The 24771-nt window shown below is 37.4% G+C and overlaps 2 protein-coding genes across 2 annotated transcripts in view; one reads left to right on the top strand and one right to left on the bottom strand.

Annotated features, from left to right (window-relative positions):
* Positions 1 to 24771, top strand: part of NT5DC1 (5'-nucleotidase domain containing 1) — a 251990-nt gene that overhangs the window by 32120 nt on the left and 195099 nt on the right. Inside the window, exon 6 of the mRNA XM_036769032.1 lies at positions 1908 to 1989. Coding sequence (XP_036624927.1) covers positions 1908 to 1989 — 82 coding nt within the window. The remainder of the gene's footprint in view (positions 1 to 1907; positions 1990 to 24771) is intronic.
* Positions 4694 to 14598, bottom strand: COL10A1 (collagen type X alpha 1 chain). Its single transcript, XM_036769031.1, has 2 exons — positions 14448 to 14598; positions 4694 to 6582 (listed from the first exon to the last, which is right to left on the bottom strand). Exons 1-2 carry the CDS (start codon positions 14596 to 14598, stop codon positions 4694 to 4696), a joined length of 2040 nt encoding a protein of 679 aa, XP_036624926.1.

Here is a 24771-nt window from a genome sequence, read left to right as displayed (position 1 = left end):
ACCCCCTGCAATCTGGTTTTCTTCCTTATCACTCTGAAACTTCTCTCTGCAAAGTTACTTACGATCTCTAATTGCCAATTTAAATGGCCTTTTTTTTTCTGTCCTCATCCTTCTTGAACTCTGCAGGATTTGATGCTGTTAATTACTTTCTCCTTTTTGTACCATCTTTTCTCCAGGTTTTCACGGTGTTACTTTCTCCGGTTCTTTTCCAACCTCTGCTTCTTCTCAGTCTCTTTTCCTTGATCACCACCCATCATTATTCCTGCTAACTGTGAGTATAGCCCAAGCCTTTTTTATGGGTCTTCTTTTTTTCTCTTCTACCTCTTATCGCTTGGCATACTCATCTGCTCCCATGGGTTCAATTATTTCTATGTAGATGATCATGTAGGCGATCCATTCTTGGTCTCTCTCCTGGGCTTACATCCCACATCACAAACTTCCTTTTGCATTCCTTCAAAGTGAATGTCGCATCACCATTCATCTCAACCACGGCATGTCCAAATCTAAATTCCTTGTCTTCTCCACCAGACTGGACCCTCTTCTGAACTTCCCGAATAGCATTAAGTCTAGCATCATTCTAGTCACCTGGTTTTGCAGTTTTGGTGTCATCCTGGATTCCTCACTTTCACTCATTCTATATAACCAATTAGTTGCAAAATCTTCTTTCTGTCTCCATATCTTTTCTTCCATATATATATACACTCTCTATTCACATAGCTACCACTATTGGATCTAGGTCATCCTCACCTCTCATTTAAACTGTTGGGGTAGCCTTTTTGTTCTCCCCACCTCAAGCTTCTCTCCCTACTCCCTTTTCTCCTCCACTTAGCTGTCAAAATAATTTTCTTAAAATACAAGTCTGATCACATCTCCTCCTACTCAAGAAAGTCTAATGACTCTCAATGGCCTCTAGTATCAAATATGCGCTCCTCTGTCTGGTATTTAAAATTCTTCACAACCTGACCCCGTCTTGCCTTTCCAATGTTCCTACAAATTGCTTTTCCACACACGTTCTGGTTTCCAGCCATTCTGGCCTATTTGCTGTCCCTCACGCGTGATGCTCTATCAGCTTCCTTCATGACTTTGTTGATCACCATGCCTGGAAAAATTCTAACTCTTCACTTCTGCCTCTTGGAATGCCTCAGGGTGCAGCTCAAATTGCACCTTCTTTATAAAGCCTTTCCTAGTCCCACCAGTTCTATAAAGAACCTCTTCAAACTACCTTGTGTTCATTTTGTTTAACTTCTGCCTGCATGTATGTATGTTTCCACATAAACACACATACACATACATGCTATGTCTCCCCAGTTAGAATGTAAGCTCTTTTAGGTCAGGAATTATTTCATTTTTTTTTCCTTTATCTCTGGCACTTAGCACAGTTCCTTTCACATATCAAGCACTTCATAAATGCTTATCGATGGATTGATTCTATCACATTAACATGCCATAAATGGTTTATCCATTCCCCATCTGTGGACATCTACTTTGTCTCCAGCTCTTTGCTACTATAAAAAATGCTGTAATAAACATTTTTTGATTTTTTTTTCTTTATCATTGACCTACTTGGGATGTAGTGGTACTTGATTCACAGTGGGACCTCAGGGTGAAAGAGTCACTTAGTCATTTTCTTCCCATTGTTCCAAATTGCTTTCTACAATATTTAGGCCAATTCACAGCTCAACCAGTGGCATACAAAGGTGTCTGTTTTTGACCATCTGCTTTTGATTGGTAATTGGCAACTTTCTGCTAATGGCCCAGTTGATGGGAAAGATTTTCGTTTTAAAATATCAACATCTCTGCTGCAGGACACAGAATTATAGTTATTTGCATAAGTACCTTTTTTTTCCTGTATATACAAATTAGGATACTAATTTGTTTTTGTTTTTGTTTTTTTGGATCCTCTACAGAAAAGTAACCTGGAAACTTTTGATTTTTGGAAGGATATTCTTGCTAGTATACACCATAATTATAAAGTAACAGCTTTTAAAGGTGAGTTCCTTGGAATGCTATTCAAATTTTTGGTGACTTAATTAGAATTTACCTCTTCCATTGTTTCTCTTAATTAGACTGTCATTATTTAAACAGTATATTCAGTATTACATTTCTCTAAATTGGTTAATCTTTTTATGAACTGAAGTATGTGTTATCATAATAGCTGTTATTTTCTCAGTCTCTCTAGCATATTTTGAGTAGCTGGCTACTGCTGTTGCCTGTGTGCTCCCTAGCGTGAGGGCCTTGATTTTGATATTCCCTGGCCAGAGCATCAGATTGAGGATTGCTGTGGCTGTTGGCACGGACGTGTATATCTGATTCAGTACCAGAGCAGCCGCTGGAAAGGTGCCTGCTCATGAGAAACCAACCACTCTTATCTGAGAAACAAGGTTGGCTGACCCACAACAAGGGCAGTAGTTCCTGAAGGTGATGAATTGGATGTTAATCCAGATATTAGCTTTACAAGTCAAGGGTCTACCAGCCTTTACCTGTACCCACAGAATGACAGTTGTTTACTTTTAAAAAATTGTTTCATCATTTCCGAATTTTGTGATAGGCTATCAGGAATGAAAAGGATTCACCCTGGAACTATACTTTGGCCACTTTTCTGGGTTTGAGTGTTTTTCTTCTTTTAGTGACTCTCAGTTGTGTATTACTTTTGAATTTGCTAGGCTGCTCTTGGTGACTGGAGGTGATAGAAGCTTTTTTGCAGGGGTGGAGGTGGGAAGGTTGACTTCTTTGCACCTAGCTGCAGGCATTTGAGTGTTAACTTCTCAGCCACAGTATGGCTCAGGACTTCACCTTTCTTTTATTATGACTAATGACAGTTTTTAATTGGCTAATTGCTTTTATTTGTTATCAAGTCAAAATGCAACATTCTGGCAACTGATGAGTGTCAATAAAGAAGCTCATCCCGAGTCAGCTTTTAAAGATGTCCACCAGTTTATTGGTTTACATTCTGTTAACTTTGAAAAACAAAAAGCATTGAAAGAACACATTAGAAGAACAAATATGCTGGTTTCAGATGAATTTGACCTAAAAATCCATTCTCTTGGTTTTGTTGCAGTATAATTAGAGAGTAGGTGAAGACATTTGTGCTTTCAAAAGATTCAGGCTTGTCATGGGATTTTTGAATCAGCAATATACAAATGCAACACAGAGCATAAATAATCTCTATTTAGACTTGAAGCCTTTGATGCTAATTGTAATTCCACTGAAATTCATGGAAATGGAAGACATGCAATAGACTAATGTACTGTAAATACTTAAGAAATTTCATTTGTAAAAAAGTATTCAATGAACAAAACATTTCACATGATAAAGCCAAGAAACCAAGCAATAAAAGGTACTTTTCCAATGACAAAAACAGTAAACATCATGTTCATCAGTTGATTGCACGTAGCTTTCATCTGCACCAACTGCCTTAAGAAAATGAATTGGAAGGAAATACCACCATTTCACACTCTAGCTTGAGAAGGTCGTCTTGTCACAGGCCGTCTTTCCATACTTTGAAGGTAGCAACTAAGAAGATTTCTCAGCTACCAAATAAATTTTTGAGGTGTTGAAGAATAAGCACCTTGTATAGCAGAAATGGTTTAATGTAGTAGGGTTTGTTTGTTTTTTTTTTTAATTTTTAGTTCGGTTAGAATACTTTTGCTTTATTATTCAAATAAGCACCATTGTAGGGAAACATATTTGACTGTACCCTTCTCAGAATGCACCATCACAAAGTGCTGTAGGGTACAGTGCCTTTCAAATTTGTATGTTCAAGTTTACTAGTGATACAGTACCTTTTTCTAAATGTCTCCAAAATGCTAATGTTAGTGGTTAGATTTTGGCGTATTTTGAAAGATATTTTCAAATTTCTGAAATCAGATGTCTTAAACTAAAACTCTTTTTCTTCTAAGACTGTTATTCTTGTATTTGGGTTTTTGTTTTTTGGGGTTTTTTTGCTTAGAATTAATGATATTTTTTGGAAAGCTGTCAATCAAAAGGCCAACTCTTCTCTTTTCAAATTCGATTTGGATGTTGATATAGATTTCACTTTTAAGGTAAATTGTATAGATTGTTTTATATATTTAAGTTCAAAACAGTTTCAGTGTGGGCTTTAAAAAAGTGTTCTTCCTTTAAAATTTGAAGTTTTTGTTTAATTTGCTTTTAGACAGATAAGGAATATGCACATTATTTTAAAAAGTGTGCTTAAATTAGCTATATTTTTAGCTTGAAAATTCCAAAATTACATTTCAGTGTGGTGTTAAAAATTTGTATAAAAGATTTGGGTAAACTCAGCAGTTTCTGATGGTTAAAATGAATCTCCTGAAGGCTATTATGTAAATTCATCTACTTTCATTCTAGAAACTTACTGTCTCTAAAAGATGATTCTATGGTGAGGCTGTTTCTTCCTTTTAACAAATTACAGTACAGATAGAGTTACATTTCACAATATCACATGATTTCACATAAAACATTAGGGTATCTTAAACATAATTACTAGAAATCCTTAAAATGAGAGTGATCTTCATATGCATTTTACTATATTATCTTTCAGCTTGTTTCTAATGGTAAATTTGCATTTCCCAGACATTTGAAAAGTAGTTCGTTTTTACAATGTCCTGGTGTTGGAAGGGAGTGTCTTCTAGGAAAACATCTCATTAAAAACATTTTTCAAGCAAACAATGTAGAGTAGCTATGCAGGCTGTTTTTATATTAAAGCAAATAAAAATCCTGAGAAAGATGAATGGACATACTCAGAAGAATATAAACCATTGGATTCTGCATTTGGTAGCTGTAGCCACACTTGATCGTTTTCTGTGAGATCTATGATGGTACTCCCTGAAGCCTGATCCAAGTATCCTTTTGTATATTCATCATAGGTGTACATTATGGGGGTACCATTCTTATACAGGCCTATCCACACATGATTCCCTTTCACATGTACATGGTAGGAGAAATAGTATAGACCTGGTATCCTACAGGTAAAAATTCCAGTTCTTGGGTCATAGTGCTGTTGCCTGTTATAGATGATTTTGTCAAATGGAATTGGAGTGCCTATTGCAGGGTAGGCTTTGGAGAGGATAACTGTGAAAGCTGATACAGGCATTCCTGTTATACCCTGATTTGCACTTACTAGAGGTGTCCCTGATAAGCTTGGCCTTTGTCCAGCTTTTATAAAGCCGTCTGGCATGACTGCTTGACCTGGTGGGCCTGGAGGTCCTGGGGGCCCTGGACGTCCAGGCTCTCCATTATGGCCTCTTGGACCTGGTAGCCCTGGTGGCCCCATTGGTCCATTGAGTCCTTTAGTTGCAATACCAGCTGGGCCAGGCAAGCCTGGACTTCCTGGGTCTCCTTTAGTCCCAGGAAATCCTGGAATTCCTGGTGGCCCAATTGGGCCTCTTGTTCCTGGTATTCCAGGGGCTCCCCTAGGACCTGGCTCACCATTGTGTCCTGGTATGCCCTTAGCTCCAGCTGCTCCTACAGGGCCTGGTAAACCAGGAGAACCCCCCAATCCAGTGTCCCCTTTTGGGCCTGGTAAACCTGGGTTGCCCTTGGGACCATTGAGACCTGGTTCTCCTGGGTAACCTGGTTTTCCTTCTAGCCCAGGTAGGCCTCTATCTCCCTTGGCTCCTGGGTACCCTACAGGGCCTATTGGTCCTGCCTCCCCTTTAGGACCAGGAATGCCATGGTTACCTGGTATTCCTTTTGGTCCTTGGGGTCCCATGCGTCCTGGGGGTCCATCCAAACCTGGTTGCCCTGGGTGGCCTGCTGGACCTTGTTCCCCTTTGACTCCTGGAGCCCCTGGAAGGCCTTCAGGTCCCCTCTGTCCTTTCATCCCTGGTAAGCCTGGTTTACCAAATCCAGGTGTACCTGGCATACCCGCTATTCCTGGAGCTCCTGGAAGACCTTTGGTTCCAGGTGTCCCTGGCAATCCTGGTGCTCCATTGACTCCTGGCTTTCCTATTCCTGCTGCTCCAGGTTCTCCACGGGGACCCTGGGGACCTGGTAGGCCAGGTGGGCCTATTTCCCCTGGGAAACCTCTATCTCCTTTAGCACCAGGCTGTCCTGGAAATCCATTTTCTCCCCTTTTCCCTACTCCAGCAAGTCCTGGAGGTCCCATGGGACCCTGTGGACCTGGATGGCCCCTCTCACCTGGCCTTCCAGGAATTCCATATCCATTTTCACCCTTCTGTCCATTTATACCAGGGATGCCTGGTACACCTTTTTCTCCAGGAAGACCTCTTGGTCCTGGGGCCCCTGTTGGCCCTTGTGGTCCTGGTTTGCCTGGAACAGATAGCCCAGCTGGGCCAGGAATTCCAGGAGGTCCCGGTGGTCCTCTTGGCCCAGGTAAGCCAGCAGGTCCAACATCTCCTTTCTCTCCATATGGTCCTCTCTCACCTGGTTTTCCTGGGAGACCTGGCAAGCCTGGTTTCCCAACTGCAGACAGTCCTGGTGGTCCTGGCATACCTGGCTGCCCTTGAGGCCCTGGGCTTCCATAGCCTGGCTTTCCTGGAGGTCCAGAAGGTCCAGGCTGTCCACGGGGGCCTGTGGGGCCTGGTGGTCCAGGAAGACCTTGTTCTCCTCTTATTGGTATGCCTAAAAGAAGTTAAATACACAACACAGAAAAATTAGGATTTTTGTGGAAAAATTACTGTTCCCAAATTATAAATCACAAGGCTGAAAAAAGGTTTTGATGCCATCTAATTCATTTTTCTGCTTTTAGGAATAATCCAAACCCTCAACAAAATAAGAACTCATTTAAAAAGTCATATAGAGAAGGTGAATTTACAACTCTCTAGCAACCTATTACAGTATCTTAACAACACAGAGTGCTGCAGATGCTTTCATTTATTACAACTTCTAATGGGCTATAATGGGATTGCGAAATCCACTCACTTTAACAATTCAATAAGCATTCATTAAGTGCTGATTTTATGAAAATCCTTGTGCTATGCACTGAGAGTACAAAAATGAAAAAAAAAAAAGATAGTTCCTGACTTCTTAGTCTACCAGAAACTGAGAGTTCAGTGGAAATTGTTCCAACTATGTGTTCTTGAATTTTCTTTGGAATACATGTATAGACATATCTATATATAGGAATATATATGTTTGTATATACACATGTATATGTACACATATGTATTTATGCACATATATGAAAATTATCTACATGTGTATATAATATATAGGAATATAGCTATATCTATACATGTATAGATATAGAAAAACCAAACATGTACAGAGGGAGAGTCTGCAAAAGCAGAATAAATTTGAAAAAGTTTGAAGATAGTGATTTTTTTTCTTTTGTAAAAGCTAATAGAGTTTTAATGAGAAATACATTTGTTAGAATGTGGAGATGCTTTTAAAAGCAGGAACTGTCTTTTACCTTTTTTGTATCCCCAACACTTAACACAATGCCTGGCACATGGTAGGCGTTTAATAAATGCTTGTTTGACTTGACTGGTAAGCCTGTACTGAGTGAGGTTCAAGTTTAAGTTGGACATCAACCTAAATCTTCTTTCATTTTCCAAGCTAATAGTGAATCTTTTGCTTTCTTTTATTGAGGCAGAATCAAAAGAAAGCATCATTAGGGAGCTAGAAATGAAGGGGTAATTTTAATACTCTGTTTAGGATGTAAAGAAGCTCTGCAGTTTACCGCCTCTGAGACCTTGACCAAGTCCCTTAATATCCCAAAGCCTCAGTTTTCCTGAGGCTTCCTAAAGTTTCTTCCATCTTTAAAGCTATGACCCTATGTTCATAAGCCAACAAATGTGCTTAAATTAGGCTTATTTAGAGCTTTTACGTAAGGCAGGTAAATACTCGTAAACTTAATTTTTTTTGTAAAAGCCTCACTGCTATCAGCTCTGTGAGTGCAAAACTTGTGGTCTCTACTCTTAGTGCCTAGCATAGTGTCTCGTTTATGGTACTTACATACAAAAAGTATAAACAAATGAATCAAGGAGTATTCATTGTGACCTGGGGTGGAGATTTTTCTCAGTAATTGCTAAGTTTTCCAACTTTAAGCCTATATATACATATTTGGAAATGCAGAACAGAATCCATTCAATTCAACCAATTCCTAACCTACTTGCTAGACCCTGTGCTAGGCTCTCAGGTGCAAAGATATACCCCAATGGGTCTGGATCAAGAGGAGCTTATTTACTAATGAAAGGACAAATCTGCACATAATTGTGATATATTTGAGAGTAAGAAGTGTAAAGGAGGGATCTGAATTCTATAAGAAATTTGAGGGAGAGAATACTTTTCAGTGGTGGGGTGCCATTGAAGAGGTTGCATCTCAAGTTGGGCTTTGAATGGAAGGAGGGGCACCAACAGATTTGGAGATGGAGAAGAAAGTACATTCTTGGCCTAAGAGCCGGAGTAAACAAAGGCACAGATGTGGGAAATGGCATTATGAGAATGGGAAATGGAAAATCTTATTACTTGGCTGAAATATTGAGTATATATGACTAGGAAGAGTATGACATAAAGCTAGAAAAGGAAGTTGGATCCATTCCGTAGGGCATCTTGAATGACAAGTTCAATAGCTTATACTTTATTCCATAGGTAATAGGGAGCCACCATTTTTTTTTGTAGACTAACAGTCATAACATTGTATGGAGGATGGATAAGGCAAGAAAACTGGATATATATGCAGTAGTTTAGGCAAGAAGAAATAAATGACTGAATTAGCATGGTTGCAGTAGTAGTAGAGAAGAGATGCTGGATATGAGAGGCTGCTGAGATAGCAATGATAGCTCTTAGCAGCTGGTTGGAGGTAAAAGACAGGGAAACATGATTTTGGCTCCATCATTTGTGTGACAAAGAGGATCATGGTGCCATTAACAGGATCGTATACAAAGAGGGAAAAGTTTAGGTGAGAAGACAGTTAATTCAGCTTTTTATATATTGACTTTGAATGTTGGTAGGATATCTAGATACAGTTAATAATAATAACTAAGGTTTTATGTAGTATTTTGAAGTTTCCGAAGCATATGTCATGTAACATCTCATTTAATCCATACAACAGCTCAGCAAGTAATAGAAAACATGAGACTGGAACTCTGGAAAGGTTTAGGGTTGAGATATATTTGGGAATTGTGAGCACAGAGGTAAAAATTTAAAACATGAGAATATTTAAGATCACTAAGGGAGAAAGTGTAGAGAGAAGAGAGGCCGGTAACCAATGTTACTTGTATAACATTCATTTTGTAAATAGTGGGAAGAAGGAGAAAAAGTCCACAGAATAAGAGAAGAGGGGTGTGTGTGTGTGTGTGTGTGTGTGTGTGTGTGTGTGTGTGTGTGTGTGTGTATCTTAGCTAAAGTCTAATGTCCACTAATCATAAGATAAATTGATAAAGAAGACAAAGGAGCTCTAGTCCAGCTCCTTTATTTTACAGATAAGGAAATGGAGGCCTAGAGCTACTTAGTGACTTATCTAAGGTCACTTCAGAGGTGATATTTGAACCCAGGGGCTTTGACTTCAGAGCAATCCTCTTTCCACTGTACTGTCCAACAAAAATGTCAAAACAGGTGTAGTTTTTGTTTCATTCAACTAACTTGTTGTGATTGCCAAAAAGAGCTCCAAATATTAGCTATACATAAAAATCAACACAATAATAATCAGTCACTTTGCCAAGGTAAATAAACATTTTCTGATGAATGACCCATACTTAAGAAAGAAGCCTCCCAGGTAACAGATGTAGATATGTTTGTTTTCCTCATGTGTTGATCTTTGATGTATGTTATTTTGTTGATTAATTTCAATGCCCGTCTGTATTAATTTCTTTGTATGTGTACACATGCATATGTAAAATAGATACAAATATATGTATATGTACACATAAACACACATGTATACAATAACATTTTTGAATATATTTTATTGATAGTTTACATATGGTATAATATATAATAATATATAATATAATGTAGTTGTATATAATTATATATAATAATGTGTATATAATTTTATTAACAAATGAGAGACAGAGAAAGAAAGGAAGGGGAGGAGGGGAGAGAAAGAGGGAAGAAGGGAGGGAGGATGGAAGGAAGGAAGGAAGGAAGGAGCAAGCCGATTTCAAAGCCAGGAAGACCTGGCACCATGTTCTATCTCTAACACATACTGCTTATGTGATGCTAGGTGATTCTCTTAACCTTTCAATGCTCTACGTGCTAACCCAAATTGGTAGAATTTCCTTTATATGAGTATAAAATAATCACAGGCAAAGTCTATATCCCTGTTAACAAGTAGAATTTGGAATGGAAGCCCTGGACATAGCTAAATTATTCTGTGTATTGTGTGCACACACACGCATACACATACACACACTGCAAATTACAAATGGGGCAGAGGAGAGATGATTCTCTCCTGTTGTTTTTTTTAGCATAAAACAGTCTGAAAACAAATGGTAAACCATAGTAAATGAGGGTTAGTAATGTCTCTTTAAAGGAGACATTTTTATGTAATAATAAAGCTGTTAATACAGTCAAAATACGTGATTGAGAGACATCATGGCAGAAGTAGGCTATAAAAAAGTGCTTCTATGAAGAATTTTCACCTATTTCAGGCTGCTCTTATCTTTATAGTCTTAAGAAAATCATAATAGATGATTTCCTAAGATACTGAAGAAAAATAATTGATAGATTATCATTACAATTTAATAGCATCCTTTTTCTAAAGCAAATCTTGGTCATTAGCTTTTGTAGATCTATAATTTTGGTGTGTAAATAAGACTAGGACTTTGTTCAAGACACACAGTACAATAATCTGGAACTCTTATAGACTGCAAAGGTACATAATCTGTGATGACTGTAATGAAAGGGTAGAGTCACCCACTCAGAGACAGAACTCTTTTGGAAAATTGGTGTCCGTCATGCTGGGTACAGTCCCATAATGCAAATCAGACTTCATCTCTACAAAATGCACAGATGGATGTACTGCTTACATAGTTATGAGATGGCTTCTTCCATTGTAAAATCAGTAGGCTGCCATCCAACAATTTGATTAAATTAAGATAGAGGTAATGCCATCCTTAGCAGCTAGGTGGCTCAGTAGATAGAGTGCTAGGCCTGGTATCAGGAAGAACTGAGTTCAAAAATGGCCCCAGACACTCATCTGTGTGACTCTGAGCAAGTGTCAGGTGGGAAAAATCATTCTCTTATTCCATATCTCACAGCACTATTGTGAGAAATGTATTTTGGCAAACCTTAAAACTCTTCATTATAAGAGCTGTTATCATGAAAAGAGTTTAAGGAAGAAAAATCAATAACTATCTGAATCAATGAAAAGGCACTGTCTTCAGCTAATAAGTTTTTTATTTAAAATTTTTTAATCAATTTCTCTCCCTTAAAAGTAGAATCAATGTAGAAGAGGAGAGAAAGTAACATTTATTTCTCTGGAATGCACTATCAGTCAGTGGTGAAATGCCTGGGAGAGTATGTTTTATCATGGATTGGTGTGGAATTGGTGGAATCACTAACGTTTAACATATGCATGACATGTAGCAAAGCAAAATGTCAAGTTTGTGGCAACCAGGTGGCATGTGATAAGAATTACACACTCGTACTTCTCGTCCACCGGGGCCTATTTTCTATGATGGCATCTCACCTACAAGCTTTCCTTACTGTTATTTTTCCATCTGGAGTCATTGTAGAGAACATCACTTTTGACCTAAATGTGAGCTACTTTATTTCACTTTTATTTGCTGCCACACCTGACAGGCAGAGACAGTCCCTAATTCCAGCCATTTTCTCAAACCAAACCTTCTCTATTACTCTTTATTTGTTTATTTGTTTTTAATTCTGGAAATTATCAGGGAGAACTTTTTTTTAAATAAATGAGGGAAATCTTTACATATAATGAGAAAAAATAAAAATGTTATTTACAAAAAAAAGTGAAGAAAATGAAGCTTAAAATCAATTGTCTTCTCCATAGCATGAAATAAGGCCCTTGGAAAGATTTCCACACTACCACCTCCTAAGACTTAGCCTTAACCTAAAGCTACTTAATATGCAACGTTTTTTGATTCCTTTTTATCAGTAGGAAGATTTTTGTCTACATAGAAAAAAAAATTGAGGCTTTTATGTCTTTTGAAGCAAGGCAGGGCTCAAAGCACATGTTGCCTTGGATGGAATGTTAATGCAGAAGTGCCCTGGCAATGAATTTCATGAAACAATACAGGCCAAACACTATATTTCCCTCAGGCCTGATATTTTAAATAAGAGAAGAATTAAAAAAGAAAAAAAGAAAGATGAACAAAAGAAAATGTGCTGGAAACTTCATTTACCTAAAATATCCCAGGGCAGTGGTGCAGCGTGGTACCTAATCTTAGAGTTGCCTAGAGCATTGAAAGGCTAAAAGAGCTGCAGAGAATCATACAGCAAGTCTGTGTAAGAGGCAAGACTTAAACAGAGGGCTGGGCTTTGAGGTCAGCTTTCTGTCCACTTGGCCACACTTCCTTCTTGCTTCTATAACTGTTCAATATTAATATTTTAAAAAGTGATAGAGAACTAGATAACTGTTTTCAATTTCTAGAAGTGAGCTGACAGTTTTTTGTAATAGCATGAATATCTTTAATAGCTTTAAGTATGTTACAGTGTTCTTTAATTTTCACTTTGAGATTTTGTGTAATAGTCAAACTCAGAAGCTTTGTTGGAATCTAAGTCAACTTCATTATAAAACAAAGGTGTTTATTTCAAAGTTAGCACAATTTTGAAAGTAACTCAAATTCTATTCCCTTCATCAAGTTTACTTTACAAAAGTAAAAATGACTTTTTTTCTCTTTCTTTCTCCTTTCCTATTTGTCCCTTCCTCTCTCCTTTCTTCCTTCCTTCCTTCCTTCCTTCCTAAAATACTGTAGTGGATAAAGATCTGTCCTTAAGTTGGGAAGACCTCAGTTCAGGTCGCTACTCTGATGTGAACTGTGCCACCCTGAGCAAGTTACTTAATCTCTCAGTGCTCTAGGTGACTCTTTTAGACTAGATCAATTGCTGACTTGCATTGGGTAGAGAGAATTTTCTTATATAGGATTTTCCTCTTTGAGTGGTATAATTGGTCCTGTTCCTGTCCTTCTCTTATAATACCACCCACCTGAGGAGCACATGTTATAAAATATTTACTATTTTTAAAGAACATTCTATTTTTAATGCAAGGTTTTCATTTTTCCCCACAATATGCAGGAAACATCAATATGGGGGGGAAAAAACCTTTTACCACTAAATGAACATAGTGGATGTATTTATTGGAGAAAGTGACAAATACTCTTCATTGAGTAAAGCCCCTAAAATCTTGCCGTATATTATTCCAGAGCCACAGAGGGGCTTATTAAGCAAATGGATTTGTTTTATAAAGATGTAAGCTTCCATTACTGGAAGAGGAAGAAACCCCAGCTTCATAGTTGAGTTTCTTGAGAACAAAATTCCTTTACATGATTTGTAATATGTTCAAAAAGATTGCTCCCAATTGAATGAGAGGCAGCATCATGTAGTGGGGAGAACTAGCTTTGAAGCAGGAAGAATAGTATTTGATAGTCATGTAAAGTAGCCAAAACTGAGTTCTGCTTATTTTGGAGGAAGTATTCATTTTGGAATTTTCTAATAGGTATTTTTAATGGCATTGAATGAATAAGAATTCATGTTATTGTACCAAAATGATTTTAGTCAATTTGTCAGTATTCAGGTACTATTTGATGAAATTTATACTAAAAGCTTAGTGGACATTAATCATATCATATGTTGGTTATCAGAACTACGGAATTTTGTAAAGAATGTTAATCTTATTGAATGAATAACTAATGTTTAATGTTGCTAACTAATCTGCATATTAAATCCTTTTCCTTAGGCTGGTTAAAACAGTTTCTAATAGTCTTTCATACTAAAATTCAGTTACACGTTCCGGCGTTAGCTGATTTTTAGCAAATTTAAGAATTATATTTGCCATTGTTTTTATCTTAATATTCTGGCTTCTAGTACAATGCCTGGCATATAAAAAGGATTTAATAAGTGTTTGTTGAATGAATAAGTGAATTAGTGAAGAAATTGTTTATGCATACAAAACCTTTAGCTTAACTGTACTTCCATTTATAAGTTGGGTGATTCATTTTGGTTAAAGATATTTTGGTTGAGTCTTTTTGGATAATTAATTTTTTTTAAACAAATGTGTTTATTTTTGCTGCAGCATCATTTGGGAAAGTAAATCCGAACAGGAGAATTCAGAAATATTTAGTGTTTTATAACATTCCTGTGCCATTTCCACTGTCTACATGAGGGTTGTTAATGCTATTCTGTCTTTTCTCTCAAATCGCTGTAACAATCTGGGCTCATTTAGGAAATTGAAAACAATCGATACCAATCATAGGATTAATAGTTATTAGGTAGAAATAACAAGAAAGGAAGAAAATCATAATTATCTAAAGATAGTAACAACTGCTTAGTAAAATCAAAGAGGTATTTTGGCTTACCTTTACTCTTTATGGTATAAGGAATGAAAAACTGCGCCTTTGGATTGGGTGGTGGCCCCTTTATTCCCGTAGGGGATTGGAATCGTTCAGCATAAAACCCACCATGAGCAAAGTTAGAGATTAGCAGCAAAAAGGCTATTTGTAACAGCATATTCCCAGACTAATTCTGCAAAAAGAAAAGAATTATTTGATATACACCCATGTAAAATACATACATATATATGCACACACATGTTTTCTTGTCTTGATCATGTCACCCTTTTTTGGTATTTCATGAATTTTTAGGTTTACTCTGCCACTAAGCCTCCTATTGAATAATGTATTTCTAAAATTAATGGCAGTTCATGCTTCTTTGTTTTCTAAGCATGTTTCTTAGTTACATTTTGAAACAATCAGTGCTCTAGGCAGCTCACTGAGACTATATATCAGCATATAAGGGGCCCACAACCTACGTAGGTATGCTTGTATACCAATAGAATCACAGGGCCAGTTCCTATCTTATTTTGAGATTATTTTCAAGCAGGTGAATGAATTGTTGAAAATTGGGGGACTTTCTGTGTCTTGTCTGATGCTTTCATTGCATCCATAACTTTGTAAGTATTGAATGACAAACTCATGATATTTTAAACATTTCATGAATTTTGAAATAGAGGCAAGAGCAGAAGCTTCAAAATAACACTAAATCAGCAGCAGAACCAGTTAGCTCTAACAGCCATATCAACATCATTTCAATTTACAGTCAAGTAGAACCTTTCAAGCTAATTTTTAGAGGCAAGACAATTTGATCTTTATCTGTATAGAATAAATATCAATTCCTAAAAGTTTATGCTTTGCAAGTTAAAATGGATGCTAGATGAATTTGAGTCAAATTATAGACCTACCAGAATGCCAGGATTCTTAGCAGATTGTTTGTCAGTCTTCCTCAGTGTGTACCTCCACTCCAGTGAGAAGTGCAGAAGTTGCCCTTTCAAGAATCACCCTGGTGTATTTATACTGTTTGTTCACTTGTTACATGAAGTGACACGTGGGGTAAGCTCCTCCCAAAGAGGTAGTAAGCACTAATTATGGTGGAAAGTTATATTTGGGCAGACACACCAAATCATGTGACTGTCCCTTTTCCTTACGTTTCTTTATTGGAAAAAGAACTCTTTGACTTATGTATGTAGTCCTAGTTTAAATTGCATGACATCTTTGTCATTTTTCTCTAAGTTATTGTTCAGATATTTAAGGCTGTAAGCTAGGAAAATAATGGTTCTATTCAGGTGGTCACTCATTAGTGTTGTCCAAATATAGAGGAAGATGCTGTAAACCATGTAGTCCTGTCCATTTTCTATATGACACCCTCAGTATAGCTCATGAAAGTTTCAAAGTTTTTTTTTTAAACGAGACTACATTATAGTTGTAGTTGTCACTTTTTAATTTGATTCAGCAAAGAATGTGACAAACATAGGTTTCTTGTTGATTTTAAGGATTTTTGGTATGTTTGGTAGAGAATTTAGTAGCTTGTAAAAATTAATAAAAGAAGGAAATTCAAAATTGATAGCATTTTCTTTTATAATTATTTTAAATTAAATTATTTTTACCAGAAACAGGGACATGCATTTAATACAGCATAAATTTTTTTGTACATACATATTTGTATATAGCTACATACATACTATACTACATTTTAGATTCTCCCTTTGCCCTGATATATTATATTCATCAATTGACTTTAAATTTTGCAGTTGAACATTGGGGTTGATTTATTTATTATTGCAATGTAAATGTCTGTAGAAAAGCCTTAATGATAAATTGTTAATGTCATCTTACTGTGATTATTTCAATATTGTTATTTTGACTCCAGACAGAAAATATTTTTCTTTCAAATCTGTTTGCTTTCCACTTTTTTTTTTTAGCTCATTGAAATATTTTCACAGGTCTTGAAAAACACATCAAGAAACATTCTACATCGATGAAAATAAAACACAAATACAGATTACAATAATGTATCCTCAATATAATCTGAACCAATACTATAATAGTTTCAGGTATCAGTCAGTCAACAAGCATTTATTATGTGCTTACTATGTGCCAGGCACTGTGCTAAGTATTAAAATCATAAATAAGTGAATAAAGACATTAAGCTTACAGTTTGAAACTTAGATAATATTTTATTTCATGAATTTGGATCAAAAGATACTTTGAAAATAAAATACGTAAAATGTTCTTTATGGATGGATTGTGCCAGAAAGGATAGGATTCCACATAGAGGCACAGGTATATTATTTCTGTTTTTCTGCATAGTGAAATAAAGTCTCAATTCAAGACTGACCAGTAATTGGAATGAACATTTTTAGCACCTGTGTTTAAAAGTCTGGCCACCTATATTAAAAGTTTGACCACATCTACAGGTGTGCAGTTTTTTTTTTTAAAGGAAAATACAGGTATTAATTTTTTTTTAAACCATGCTATTTCTGTGTGTGTGTGTGTGTGTGTGTGTGTGTGTGTGTGTGTGTGTGTTGTTTCATGAAAACTTAGTCTAAGGAATTCTTCTTATTACTTCAATAGAAATAATGACCTGTACTATTTTGCTAATTCCCATCTTTCATTCTTTTTACAGTTCCAGTGGGAAAACATTTATAAATATTTGCATGTATATGTATACCTAAGCTCAATAAATGCAGAGTAATTGGGTAATTATCAAGATTTCAGTTCATTTATTCACCAAATTTTTCTTAAGGGCATACTACTCTGTTTAGGTCTTCAGAAGGTGACACAAAAGAAGTATAAGCTATGGATCTTGCTCTCCAGATCCACTAGACAATCCAGTGAAACAATAAACTAATTGTATGATAAAATATTAGATTGGTACTATAAAAGCTTAGTGAAGCGAAAGTGGCCCTGGGTGAGATAGGACTTGACTGACAGATACATTAAAGACTAGCTAAGATTTATATAGGTAGGGAGGAAAGTATGTGTGTTGAAGTTGCAGAAAAGGAGAGGCACAGCAAAAGGGAAACCTTATATCTGGAAATGAGTATGGTAATGATCAAAGAACAGTGATGTGACAAGTCTGGCCCTGGGCAATGCTTCACGTTGGGGTGTAGTAGGAGATGTGATTGGGTGGGTAGAGTGGGCATCAGATCAGGGAGGACCTTAGATACCAGCCTAAGGAATTTGGGCTTAAGCTGTAGTCACTGGGAAACCAATGGTTTTGTGTGTGTTGTGTGTATGTGTGTGTACACACATGCGTATACATACATGTACGTTAAGAAATGGTGTGATGGACAATGGCTATTACCAATGAGCTTAAAAGGATGTTTGAATGAATGCTCAGGAATTTGCTAAGCTGATCCCTGCTTATGATTCTGACTCTCAGACTTGTGGCTGTCCTTTATTTAGAATTTCAGCTCTAGGCTGTTTTGTCTGCTTCTTCTATTTCCCAACAGCCCACAACTATGGCACACTGTTTGAACCTCTTTTCAGGATGTCATTACAGCAGTTCTTCTCCCCCCTGTGCTCTGGTTGCCACACTTCAGCTCACCACACAGCAGATGTTTCAGTATCCAGTTGTCATTTTTGGTCTCTGTATGTCCAGCCCAGGGAAGCTTTATTTTCCATGGTCACTGTTGCAGTACTCTTTGACTGACTACATTATTGAACCTCTTAAATAATGAGTCTTAGTCTTGTAGTATTCCTATCAATCCTGTGCCCCATTCAATTTAATTCAACACATGTTCATTAAGTACCTACTATGTGCAATTTACTATGCTAGCAGCAGGCGATTAAAAAGACACAAAGGAAACTTGCCTTAACTTTAAACATTTTACATTTTGAGGAGTAAAAAGAGGATGGCAGGTATGGATAGAGATAGGGACTGAGCCTACTCCCTGAGTAGTACTGAGGACTCCCAGGTTAGAAAACCTTCCACTAATGTAGTTTGCCATTTTCTATGTCATTTATAGTCTTAAAGAATTGCCTAGAGTACTAAAATGTTAAGGGAACTGCCTAGGGTTACACAGTAACCATATATCAGAGATGGGACTTGAACCCTGGTCTTCCTGGGTTTGAGGCCAGTTTTCTGTCTATGATACTTTATTCCTTTAAGTATAATGTCAGGGGAGAGATTGAGTCAATCTGTGAAATCACTGCATCCCACTTAAAATAAACAACAAGACCTTTGTCAGATGAGAACACATCTCAATAGAAATCAACCAGTCAGAGATGAGATTTGAGGTAGAACAAGACATGGGCCTCTCAGTTTGTTCGAGTCATTTCAACTTGGTGCTACAGGAAGTCTGTTTGGATTGGCCGTGGAACTTGGTCATGCTGTGTGGAGCTTGTACAGAAGCAGGAAGCTAGTTTGGAATCAGAACTTTGAGCATCTACAGCTTAATCGTAGAAATGTCAAGTCAGCAATCATTTATTAAGTGCTTACTGTGTACTAGCTACCATACCAAGCCAAATCCGAGAGAATGTATTGCTCAACCTTGCTCTTCTTTTCCTAAAGTGTCCTCAGGACATCAGTGCCTGGCATCGGTGTCTGCCCAGGGAGTTGAGGATAGCCTGGAGAGAAGATGAGGAAAGGCAGATTCAGGGCTCTAAAAGGAGCCCAGCAGAAATCATAGCTAAGAGGAATTTCTTGAGTAGCCCATGAAGGGGAGAAAAGGACTCCCAGAATCCAGAAGCTCTAAGTTGCTTCTTTGTGACATTTCCCTAGCATTTAGCACATTAAACCTGGGGGACCATCTTCAGTCACCCTGATCTGTATCTTGCCACTGGACCAGATGACTCCAGAGGAGAAAGTGGGGCTGGTGACTTTGCACAGCCCCCTCCCTCACTTGAATCCAATTCATTTGCAAGTCATCGCATCACCTTTCTGATGTCATGGTCCTCTTTGAGAATGAAGGACAAACAACAACCTGCATATAGAAAGTGCTTAATAAAGGATTGTTGATTGATTAATGTGCTCCAAACTTGAGCCAACTTTTCCCTGGATTCTGTATGTCCTTGTGGGAGGGTGTATCACCAACTTTTATGGGGGGTAGGGAGAAGGGGGGAGTTGTTTTGTACCAACTATATAATCATAGTAAATACCTGTTTCTAAAAGCTAGTTAAATCTAGCTGATTAGTCAATAACAACTGATAGTCATGGGGGGAAATATTCTGGTGAAGAGCTCCTGAGCTATGTTACTAGAAAGACATCCTTCCTCCATATGCCCAGCCTCTCAGAGCTACCCCTGAATCCTGAAGGGATGTTAATAGCCAAGCTCTGGGGACCTAACCTACCAGTATGAGTTGGTGTTGGGAGAGTAAATCCAGAGCATGTGTTCCAGTATAGCACAAGGAAGACTGAGGATGGAGAGACCCTTCACTGAGGAGATTAGGGATAGCCTTGTGAAAGTAGCAGCACCTTGCCTGAACTTGGAAGTAAGATCATTCAAAGAGACAGAGATGAAGAGAGAATGCATTCCTTTTGTGAGGGGATAGTTTGTTCACACAAAGCCTTTCTCCCTACCCTCTGCCACCCACATTGTGCTAACATTAGGTGCTAACTGTGGTTGAGATGGAATTTCTTGGATGAGTTAGAAATTAAAAAAAAAAACTCAGAGCTTTGTATAGCTAGGGATATCAAGACATTGGGAGCTGGTGTGCCAGATTTAGGGAACAATTTGCCTGGAACATAGACTTCATAAAGGAGCACAGTATGCTGGTAGGTTAGGTAGAAGCCAAGCTGTAGAAGACCTCAAATGCCAGGCTAAGGGGAACCACTTAAGATATTTGAGTAAGCTAACAACTTACCCGGACTTGTACCTTAAGAAAAATTGTTTTGGCAGCTAAGTGGAGGTTTAATTGGATAGGGGAGAGACTAGAATCCCAGAGACTTAATAGGAGGCTATTTCACTAGTCCAAGTGAGATGTGATGAGTGCCTAAGGCCCTGTGGTGTAATAGAGAGAGTGCTGGACTGAAAGTTGAAAGCCTGGGTCCTAGTCCAATGTGGCATAATGGAAAAGATCACTGGATTTGGAGACAGAAGACTTAGGTCCAAATACCAGTTCTGATATTTCCTGGGACCTCGGAGAAGTCATTAACCTCCCTGTGCCTCACTTCCCTCAGTTGTAAAATCAGGAGCTTGGACTAGGCCATTTCCAGGTTTCCAGATGATTTAGCTATGTGAATATAGAATATACAAATGTGGCTAAGTATGTGGGATTTGCAAGTACATGACTCCTTTTATTTTTTTTTCAAAAACTTGTAAACATTGGTGGGTATTTGTCATTCTTTGGATTCCAGTGTCTGAGCCCTATAACACTTAAACTTGTGGTGTCTTTTTGGTTAAATCTTGGGTATTCAACCCTTTATGCAAATAGTGTACTTATTTCAGCATAAGTACCTGGCATCTATTTGCTTTGTTAGTCACTTAAGAGGGCCTGTCTTGACCAAAATATATTGTAGCATCAAAATTTGTTAACCATGCCTCACCCAATTGTATGCTCAAAACTATTTTTATTCTGGGGTTTTTTTGGGTAGTTGTTTGAAGTGACTAGCCTGTGGCTTTAGCATGAAACTCCACTCGACTTAAAACAGAGTGGTCTAAACTCTGTAACCTGAGTGTTTTCCATTTTCTTGAATATGAATAGTGTTTTCACAAATCTAGAAACCAGCTAATATTACTTCTCCTTTTAAAATTTTTACCTCAAATGTTCCTTCCCACCTTAAGTAGCATTATGTTACCACCTAAAAATTCCTGATAGAGAATAATCATATAATTATAGTATTTCATAGACTCATGAGAGCTGAAAGAGACCTTGGAGATCATTTAGTTTAATGCCCTGAATTGTAGGTGGGCAAACTGTGGCTCTCCTATGATTGCTCTCTTCCAGTGTTTAAGTTACTTATTTTTCTGAACTCTAAAGGGATGAGTGAGACTGAATAACAAAAACTGAAATGACCCATAGGATTTGATTTGTGTATTTCTTATGCACTTATACTGTCTATTGTAAAGATAGCCAAAACCATGGTTGACATTTATATAGCACTGTAAGGTTTACAAAATGCTTTAAGAAATTTTCTTATTTAATCTTCAGAAAAATGCTATCAAGTACTACAGGTCTTTTTAGCCTCATTTTGTAAATGAGTAAACTGAGACAGAAAAGTTAAGACTCCTTTCCAGATGCCTGTCCTGGTTCTAGGCCATTAGTACTATGCTCCTCAGTCACTTTTGTTTATTTTGTATTTATCCTGGATTTACTTATCTGTGACCAGTTGATATCTCCCCAGTAGAATGAAAGCTCTTTGGAGGCAGAGTCTCTCTAGCCCCTAGCTTGGTGCCTGAAACAGAATAGGCATTTAATAAATGCTTATTGGTTGATTGAATAAATGTTGTCCATGATAACAGGATTGAAGGCAGGATTTGAATGCAGGTCTCAGTTTACAATACCTGGCATAGCTCTTTGGGGGAAAAGGTTGGAAATACCTTTGTATTTTTCTTTGTATCTCACTGGAGGCTTAGCATACTGCTTTGCAGTTAATAAACACTTAATAAGTGTTTGTTGAATGGATTGACTCAACTATTCCTATTTTTAAAATGAGATTAATTCATTAAATACCTTACCTATTTCCCTAACCTTTTATCCCATTAATAGTTGAAATGGGAAGATTGCCCAGAAACTTAGTAAGGATACTTAGATGCTCACAACTTTCACCACTGCCTAGCCCAAGCACACTCCTCCTTATACCACAGTCCTAAAAAAAAAAAAAATTAAAAGAACATTCATAAGTGTTATTATAGACTCCGGAGTCTAAAAATGAGCTATTTCAATAAATAGTTTAATTTGGCTAGTGGTTAAGTACCTGCTGTGAGTCAGAAAGAAGAAATTTATGTGTAAAAACAGGTGTTTATAAAAACACCTGAAACTTAGGACTTTTTTCAAGACTGGGCTAAAGAAAAAAAAAAAAGGAGTGGTTCTTCAAAAGGTCAAATCAGGACTTTCCATTCTAGTTTATATGCCACTTACTTAAAGGAAAATATTTTAAAAGTTTTATCATTCCATGTGCCCTTCCCACCCCACCTCACCCCCAGTTGTGTTAACATTAGGTGCATACTATGGTTGAGATGGAATTTCTTGGATGAGTTAGAAGTAAAAAGCCTCAGAGTTTTGTATTGCTAAAGATATGGCCAAAGGACTTGGCCACCCAAGTGCTTCCCGGTGACACACGTCTTCATCCTGACTGAATGTCGACTGCCAACTCCCACCTGTATTTTAGGTTCTGTCAAGGGACTGAGAGTGGGGGGGGATAGGCTAAGGCAGCATAAGATGGTAGATAGTTAATGGTTCTGAGTCAGGGGACCTGAGTTTAAATCCCACCTGTGATGCTTACTAACTGTGAGATTTTGGTCAAGTCACCTAACCTCCTGCCTTAGTTTCCCTATCTGTAAAATGATCATTAGACAAGTTGGCCTCTGAGAAATGTGTCTAGGAAATATATAGCTAACCACTGAGGCAGATAAGGGGGAAATGACACCTTGACTCTTCGTTCAGTCAGTAAATGAGGCAGAATGACCAATTTTGGCTGGGATGCTTTGTTAGGGCTGGAGCTGGATAATCCTATAGGAAATTGTGGGGAATTTTGCTAGAATTATTAGAAAACAGCTTCAGAGTTGGGTAGCACAGGTTTTCAACTTCCTTCTTCAATAACCTAGTCCCTTAGCTTTTTCTTCTTTAGTAACATTTAAGTTGCTAGTTTATGGCTGAACTATTTACAAATCTCTCAATATTTGTGGGACTTTCATTTCTTTACTGCAACTTGAGGTTGAGAGAGAATTTCAGTATCGAAGGTTAACAGTTCATTATTTATAAATGTAAATTCTGTCACCCTCCCCAAAAGCGGGCTTATTTGAGAGAAGTTCAGAATGTATTTTGATGTTCTTATTCTTATCTAGAAGTATTATAATATGGAATATACTTCCTTTCAGTAAATTGTGGCTTACTATTCATGTATAATTTTTATACTATATAGATTTCTTGACTTTTAAAGGATATCATATGTTGAAGTGAGCATGGCTTTAGCCAAAGTTGTAGAATCCTATGGGGAAATTTTAAATTCTTATTACCTTTTTAATCCTTCTCCAAATCATCATACATATGAATACCAGAATAATATTTTTACTTTTAGATTTAGTCTTATTTCTCTTCTCAGAAATCTTCAGTAGCTCTCTGCTGGTTTTATTTTATTTTAGTGAATAGGTACCCAGCATCTTTCTATCTTCCCAGTTCTGTCTAACATTTCTCCTCTCCATGGTACTCTGGTGTTCTAGTCTAACTTGACTGTTCTTTATCCACCTAATATTGATTCACACTTCTGCCTCTATGGTTTGTTCACAATGCCTGGAATATCTTCCTTCTCCCTCATTGTTTATTGAATTCCTCCCTGTCATAGACCACCCAACTCAATGTACTTTGTTTTAGAACTCTTTATTACACTTATTCAATACTTTGTGTTTTAGTTATCTATGTTCATATCTCATTTCCTTGCTGGACTATAATAAGCTCTATGAGGCGCAAGGAATGTGTCTTATAAAAATTCATACTTAGCATTGTCCTCAGTTCAAGCTTAATAAATATTTTCTGATGAGTTTGACATTAGACTTTATTAAAGATGAATTCTTTTTCTCTTTCAATTCTTTAGAATTTGATGGTACAAAAGGAATTGCCATTAATTTATAAGTTGATTTCTATTACTACTATACTACTTTAACCTAATTCAATTAAAAGCATTTATTAAGCACTTTTGTGTAGAGACATTGTACTGGGTGCTGGGAATGCACTCACTTCAGACTTATTCTCCAGACTTCTCTTCACCTGCTGTCCTGCCACTGTGGAGTATCCCTGACCTGAGGTCCAGTTCTCCTGACTGGGGACTCATTTCCCTCGGACCACCATTTTAAGGTCTGCAGCCATGCTTCATCTGATTCATACCAGGACTCACTCTCCGGATTTCCCATCTTTTTTCTCTTTTGCTTTGCCCTCTTCCCCTTCCTCCTCCTTGCCCCACCCCCCCCACATTCACACACTTTCAAGCTCTCCTATAAATGTTACCTTCTTTCATTAGAAAAAAAAACTTCCTACAGAAAAAGTTACATTTGAATTGAGTTTTAAAGTAAACCAGGGTCTCTAAGAGATGACAGTGAGGAGGAAGAGCATTTCAGGCATGGGATTTAACTAGTGCAAAGTCACCAAAATGAGAAAATGGAGTTTTGTGAGCAAAGAATAGCAAGTAGGCCAGTATAGCAGAATCTTACAATACTTAAAAGAAGGTTAGAAATGATGGAGGAGCCCT

The sequence above is a fragment of the Trichosurus vulpecula genome, chromosome 7 (genome assembly GCF_011100635.1).
Source record: "Trichosurus vulpecula isolate mTriVul1 chromosome 7, mTriVul1.pri, whole genome shotgun sequence".
NCBI lineage: Eukaryota > Metazoa > Chordata > Mammalia > Diprotodontia > Phalangeridae > Trichosurus > Trichosurus vulpecula.
Note: the sequence above shows the minus strand (reverse complement) of the source record. Positions and strands in the feature narration are given on the sequence as shown.